Source organism: Bidens hawaiensis, unplaced genomic scaffold (assembly GCF_021521415.1).
Source record: "Bidens hawaiensis isolate Kalapana, Puna unplaced genomic scaffold, B.hawaiensis_p1.1 tig00041658_1, whole genome shotgun sequence".
Lineage (NCBI taxonomy): Eukaryota > Viridiplantae > Streptophyta > Magnoliopsida > Asterales > Asteraceae > Bidens > Bidens hawaiensis.
The window spans coordinates 72,418-79,901 of record NW_027505727.1 but is presented as its reverse complement, the minus strand read 5'-3'; the positions used below and the strand labels follow the sequence as shown (position 1 = coordinate 79,901).

The 7,484-nt window shown below is 32.9% G+C and overlaps 1 protein-coding gene and 1 pseudogene across 1 annotated transcript; one reads left to right on the top strand and one right to left on the bottom strand.

Moving 5' to 3' along the window:
- Positions 1–287: 287 nt before the first annotated feature.
- Positions 288–1,643, bottom strand: LOC143614996 (cyclin-dependent kinase F-4 pseudogene; annotated as a pseudogene).
- A 4,478-nt stretch (positions 1,644–6,121) lies between these two features.
- On the top strand, positions 6,122–6,535 carry LOC143615004 (uncharacterized). The gene has a single exon (XM_077088272.1). It carries the CDS (start codon positions 6,122–6,124, stop codon positions 6,533–6,535), a length of 414 nt encoding a protein of 137 aa, XP_076944387.1.
- Positions 6,536–7,484: the final 949 nt, after the last annotated feature.

Sequence of the window (7,484 nt, the reverse complement as noted above, 5' to 3'; positions counted from 1 at the left end):
TAATTTTAACTCCATATCTAATCATGATGAAAATAAGAAAATGAAGGAGGAGAAAGAGGTCTAACAAGATGACCTCTTTCATTGTATACATATGTTACCACTTTACTAACCTACATTCATTATATGTGTTTTATATTGTTTACTATCTTTTATTGTGTTTTTGTAATTTTATAGTTTTGTAACATAAATGAATATTTTAAAACAAAATTTTGAAATCTAATGTAACAGCATATGAGGTGAAGGTTTGTGAGACTATGGAGTAGCGGGTGCTTTACTTAAGGGGTTTGATATCTATTTGCTTAGGCTTATGTTTTAGTAATGTTTCCAAGGTTTGTGTTCAATAAAAGCTTCCTTCATAACACCACATCAAATTAACACAATAAAGCCAAACAAAAATTATCTTTAGGCTTGAAGACAATTAACAAAAAAAGTCGTGACATATATAAGATATATCTTAAACCAAACTAAGTAAAGAGTAACATCCCAAAAGATATAAACCAAAAACAGTTCAAAATTCACATAACATAAGTACATAACAGCAGTTTGATCCGAGTTATAAACCCTAAACTAAAAACATACAAAAGTGGGATTCAAATTGCAACTAATTCACATTTCTTTTCCATCATAAACTCAAAGGGATTTTCGGGAAGCATACGAAGTAGATCATCATCATGCGCATCCGCTACGTCTTCAAAACTTCTCAAACTTGATTTCTTCTCTATCAACTTTTCGAACACAGGTGGTGAGGAAGGCTCGGTGTCTTCAAGGTAACAGCCATGAAAGAAAGGATGCCGAAGCGCTTCCATAGCCGTGGGCCTCGCGTGTGGAGACCATGAAAGAAGTGAACCGATCAGATCAACCGCTTCAGGGCTTGCCATGGGTAACAATTCAGAAAACCGCACACCAGGAAACTTTGGAAACTCATACTTCAAGTTTCTTGCTAGTTCAAGTCCCTCGAACCATGAACTTCTCGTCGGGGCACCTAACACAAAGCAGATTCTATGGAATACGCGTGGATCGGAAGAACCTTGAAACAATGGTCGAAAGGTGAGTAGCTCAAACATTATCGCGCCCATCGCCCACATATCAACAGCCGAGTTATAAGTCTCCGAACATAGAAACACTTCGGGGGCACGATACCAACTTGTTGTAACGATATCCGTGAACGGCCCATCATCTATCTCGCAGGCGGCACCAAAATCACTAATCTTAACCAGACCATTGGAAACTAGAACATTCGCAGGCTTCAGGTCACGGTGAAGGTAGCCGTTGCGGTGCAAGCATGCAAGACCTCTAAAGATTTGAAAGCAGACGTGTCTAACCTCGGCTTCTGATAATGGCGCGCGGAGCCTTGATCGATAAACCATAAGATCGTGGAGGCTGCCTTGCATGCATTCAAAGACCAGGAAGATGGTGTTGTGATCATTGATTAAATCCTTGAGTTTGACGATGTTTTCATGGTCGTTGAATACGAGTGCTTTGACTTCTCTTTGCATCATGGTCTTGTTCGATGATTCGTACTTTGTTAGCAGTTTCTTGATCGCCACGGTTTCATAAGTCTGCTTGTTGAAGGCCTTCCAAACAACACCGTATGTACCACTTCCAAGTTGTGAGATTATTTGATACTTCTCCATGGTACTTACTGCCTATACAAAAGTCTTATGATTATAATCAAGAAACACGTACAGGAACGTTGAATTAATAAGCTAGAAATAGCAGCAATTATCAAAAGAAAGAAAATATGTTGAACGTCGTGGGTTATTTGATTACTTACCGAACACGCAACAAAGGGATTGAGAGATTGAAAACGAAGAACGGAAATTAATTATGACTGTTGTTATTTGTGAAGTAGTGCATGTATATATGGTTGCTTATTTATACAACTCCTTGAGGATTTTTCTCCCTCGGACCGATATTTTCGAATAATATTAATTAGTTGCTCTTTATAAGTATATTATTCAAATCTCTCTTACTAATAAATATAAAGTAGATTTCAAATCATCAAACTTTTTCTATTTAACCCGAATCTTTTAAAATGCAACATAGCAATTCCTAACAATTTTTATTTAATTTTAATTCAATATTATAATTCACATTTACATCTGACTATTTCAAAATCAATATCGTAGTTTCATATTTAGAGATATGTTTATCAGCACTCAACAGCTTCTAACCCTAGCAATCAACTTCTAACCCTAGCAATCAACTAAACATGTAACTATCAAACCTTTGTGGATTCATATATTCAATCTTCTCACCTAAACAAATTCAATCTTATTTGCAGCTTCAATCGGATTCAATCGATTCATCTTCACATCAAGGTTGAATCAGGTTTAACTGATCAATCTTTATAATTCTATTAACATGTTCAATCGATCAATTTTTCTAATTGTATTAATCGGTTCAATTGCTCAATCTTTGAATCTGATTATGCAATCTGATTTAGTCGATCAATCTTTGTAATTCTATTAACAGGTTCAGTCTGATTCAGTCTTTTTAATTATTTAATCGGATATATAAATCTGATTCAAATTACATGTATTCGATCAATCTTTGTAAACTTTTGAATTTCAATTGAAACCCTAATTCAATTTAAAAAACCTAAATTGATAGTTACTAAATATCAAAGAACAATAAAGATAACCATTTCTTAGAACAATAAATATATGTTTAAGAATCCAATATATTATACACACATATTTTATAAAGAAAACTATCTCTTAAAATAGCAACATACCATAGAGATATGATCACAGACTCGATAGTTTTTTTTAGATATTTATTCATCTTTGTTTTATAGTTTTCATTAACAAATTTAACGCAATTACCAATTATATTACGTCTTATTCATCCGGGTAATATCGGTTCCAAATAGCCTTACGTACAATAATTATATCATCACTTCTTTGGTTAATAATATATTGGATTGGATGTTTAATAGATTATCCAATAAATGACTTCGGACAGGGAATGTCAATGATGAAATTCGGAACTTAACACCCTTTGACTTAACAACAAACAAATACGTCAATCAGGTTTGAATTTATTTTATTTTTAGTGAATTTTTAATGAATATTTACGGACTTTTATTGTTTTTAAGGAGATGATGTCCTTCAATGGTGACACTATGATGTCTTCTACATCTACCAATACTGCATGTGTTGCGAATACCTATATCTAATAGTAGTGATGGTATATTTCTCTAAACTCTTATTCTTACTATTCATTATTGATATTGATTACATCATATTGTTTATTTATTTGATACAATTAGCATATTTCGTTTTTTTTAATATAGGTATCACCAATGAGAATTTCGCCTCTACACAACGAAAACTGATCAAAAATTGTAAGCTTACTTATTAAACTTTTTTACCTTTACATATATGTAAGGAAAACCGACGTATAAGAAAAATTATTCGTGATAACAAAAAGAAGAACCCCAGAAAGATAACTTTTCAGTCTGTACATTATAATGCAGTTTCATATCACTCACACGACATCAGTGTTTGTGTTTAGGTAGTCAAGATCTACTTGTGGCTTTGGTTTTATTTATAACCATTATACCCTTTAGATACATGCTTCTACACTTGCTTATATGGAAAAATGATTATAGACTCGATGGATATTATATAAATTTTTTCAAAATTATTGTAGTAGAGTAATATAATTTGATCAAAGCTCAACATCACACGTAACAGTTGCCTGCTACAAAATTAACATATGTTTTTTTCCACTAAAAAAAGTATGGATATGTTATATTTAAAAATGTAATGTTAATATTTTTAGTTAAGTCATTTTTGGCATACAAAATTTATTTAGAAAGCCTTTTGTATTATAAATAAAGTCTGTTTACCATATGGTGATCATATTTGATGTCATTTGTTAAATTGGTTAGTGACTATGTTTTCTTTTATTTCAACCATCTATGCATTTTATGATGTTTTACACTAACAGTAAAAAGAGACATATTTGAAGTTTATGCATTTGATAACATTTAGGCTTAGGTGTGTTTATATTCTAGGTGATTTTTTGTCAACGAAGATATTATTGTCTTTTTATAAAAAGAACAAAATAAATTCTCTATCTTATGCATTTGTGTTTATAAATTCTCAGGTTATGAAAGGAAGTTCAGCTTGGTTTCTTTCATTAGGTATAGTTTGGTTTTGTAGAAATTAGAAGCTGCAAGTTTTAGTTTTAAATAAAGTGGCATATGAATTGTTTAGCTGCAAGCATTAGAGACTAATTAACACATCTAGAGATGTTTGTTTATTTGTATGCAATATAAATTATTGAACAAAACTTGAGCAATAGATATCGCTTATTAATTTTAGACTAGCTTGAGATGTTAACTATTATTTTTGATGAAAAGGTACAATATGTATCTAATTATTTCTTTTGTTTTTTATCAACCCGTGTATCACACGGGTTCTAACCTAGTATCCTTATATTTTCAAATCATGTATGTTAGTGATTATTTAAATTCTTTCATGATATCAAATTTAATATATATCAAATATTTTATCATGATTATTTTCAAATCTCAAAATTATTACACTAAATATTTTATGTAAAACTTTTAGGAATCATATAATTTACTAAATACTAAGCATATATAATTAAATCAGACAAACGGCCATAGCATTAAATTAAGTGAAGACTAGAATTTAAGATAAAGTGAACCAGTAATAACCCGGTTAACATATAAAACCAAAATAATAGTTAAATAAAATGTGAAATCGAAAATATAATTACAAAAAATAAAATATAACACCGACCCTTTGCGCTTTTGGCCTTTTGAGTTCTGCCCTTTGCTCTTTTCACAACTATCGAGTGTCAACTCCAGCACCATTGGATCAGGCGGCCAACCCTCGATGACAAAAAGCCTCTAATTTGTTCGATTTTCAGCCCCCGATGATGACCCTCCTAAATCATCAATAATCATTCATCATTGATTTCGATTTTCAAATTCAATATGAGTAAAAAAACCAAAGGTTATCTTTTCAAGTAAGAGGGAACCTACAAAAAAGTTTCATGTCTTTGCCCGTCTGCCGTTGTATTCCTTTGAAAAACCCGTGGGTTTTTCTTATTGAGAAGGTGCCATGTATTATGATTTCGCTAGTCAACTTCTTGGTTCCTTCACTTACTTTCAATATGTGTGGCAATCCATTAACTTTCAATATGATTTTGCTAAAGACAAATGTAATGGTAACGTGTTTCTTATTAAAAGTTCACATGATGTAACACTGCAAGAAAATCTAATGACATATAACATGTAACATTTGCAAAACCTTATACAACTAACGTCCCATGAGCTGGCACCGAGGCAACAAACTTGCATACCCTGAGAAGAAAGTATTTTTACTTAAGTAAAACTCATAACCTATTGGTTTAATGGAATTTATGTTGTGAGTTAAATTCCTTGCAAATATAAGGTGTAGACGTTAAAAAATTTTCCATTGGAGAAAACTTAGAATAAAAAATACTCAAATTAAAATAAAGTAAATTAGTTATTATTATTTGTTATTATTTAATTAATGTCACTAAGTTGGTGGTAGATTGATAAGAGAGAGACCTGCCAATTTATATGACTTAAGTTCGATTCATCCCACCCCCCACCCCCCATCGTCTCCCCAATCATTTATGTCGGCGCTACCAGATGATGATGGGAGACTGACGAGAAGACGATGTTCACTAGTTAGATCATTGGACTGAACGGGTCTTATCTTATTACATTGTTATGCCTTCGAACGCGTGCTTACAAACGTTGACCTTAAATGATGGTTTTCACCGGATCAAAAAACTGAGTAATGAATTTAAGCATTAACTCATTTATTTTTGATACAACAAAACATTCGTATTATTATTTGATTAACGCGTATTTTAAATTTACTTGCCTTCTCCAACCTTACCTGTAAGTTTCATGGAACTTCACTTCCACCTTTTCCCCCACTCTCCTTTTCACAAATCCCGAACTTTTAAACACAATATAATATATATATACAATACACACCCACCGTAAATAAACCTCAAAAAACACAAACTCACTTTACCAGTTAAACATTCACTAACATAAGATCTGTAACCTATAGGATTCACACTTTCCCAAATTCCAACACCCATGAAGATTCACCCAATATCCACCAACCAAAACAACATCTTCGTACACGATCCCATTCCAACCCGCCGTCAAAAGAAGCTCCAACGACTCCCTCACATCTTCAGTAAAGTCCTCGAGCTTCCCTTCTACTCCGACGCCGTCGTTTCGATTCAAGAAACGTCTGATTCGTTGAAGTTTGTGGTGGAAACTGATGATAATATTGACGGTGAGATTGCTGCACGTGCTATTGAGATATGTCCTGGTGTGATTAAACTTGTGGTGAGAGTGGATGATGGAGTACCGGGTTCGGGTTTGGTGGATTTGTGGCGGGTTAGGTTGCCGGAGTGTACGGTGCCGGAGATGGCTACGGCGGTGGTTAGTGGTGGAGAGGTGGTGGTTACGGTGCCTAAGGATGTTGGGCTTGTTTTGGTATAGTCTTTAGTCGTGTTACTCGATTAAGATGTTCGATAAGTTTTTTATTTTGAATTTTATGTGGTTTCGAGCCTTCGAATTGGTTGGTTTAATGGATGTGATAGTTTGAAATGTATGAAAATTTAATAACAGTCTTCATCTTCATTGATTAAATCTAGTTAATTCGAACTCGATGAATATATTTGATTAGTTTTTTATTTTGATGATGTTACGTGGTTTCGAGCCTTCGGTTTCTTGATTTAAGGGATTTAATACCTTGAAATGGATGGAAGATTAGAGAAAGAACAGTGTTAATTTCATTGATTGGATTATGATTTCATCAATGTTAGTCTGATTTGTAGCTTGTGGAGCAAGTAATTATGATTCAATATTTATATGCTGCATGCTTTCGAGTCTTCGATTTCTGAATTTAGTGGATCTAATAGTTTGGTAGGAATGAAAAATTGAGAACAATGTTCATCTTTATTGATTTGATCATGATTCATTTAGATTGGAAGTTGGAACTACAAAAATTGTATTTTAGGTGTTGATAATCATCAAATTGTAAGTTACATAACTGCAATTTTAGTTTGATTTGTAGTTTGTGGTAAAGTATTTATGAATCAATCCTTATATGTTTTAAGTTATTTTGTGTATTATCTTCTTAATCATTGGAATTTGTAGCATGTAAAGTTGTAAACCTTTGCTCTTTGCAATCTATCAGTTTTAAGCGTATATGAGTGAAATTTACTTGCAGGTGCAAAAGGATGTATGTTTCTTGTTGAAACTTTTCTGATCATTGAATTTAGGGCGGTCTCTTGACCCAAGATCTTTGGTGCTGTTGGTAACGGCTTTCTCGGTTTTATGCTTTTATCGAGTGTGTAGATGGAGGTATGTGGCCATTTCTTTACATTTAGGTTCTTGATGCTCTTAAAGCTTGAACCTTTTCTACGCGTTTAGAACAAAAAAGAAA

Bases quoted from the DNA above. Each gene is read 5' to 3' on its own strand.
- LOC143615004 (XM_077088272.1), top strand. From the start codon at position 6,122: ATGAAGATTCACCCAATATCCACCAACCAAAACAACATCTTCGTACAC.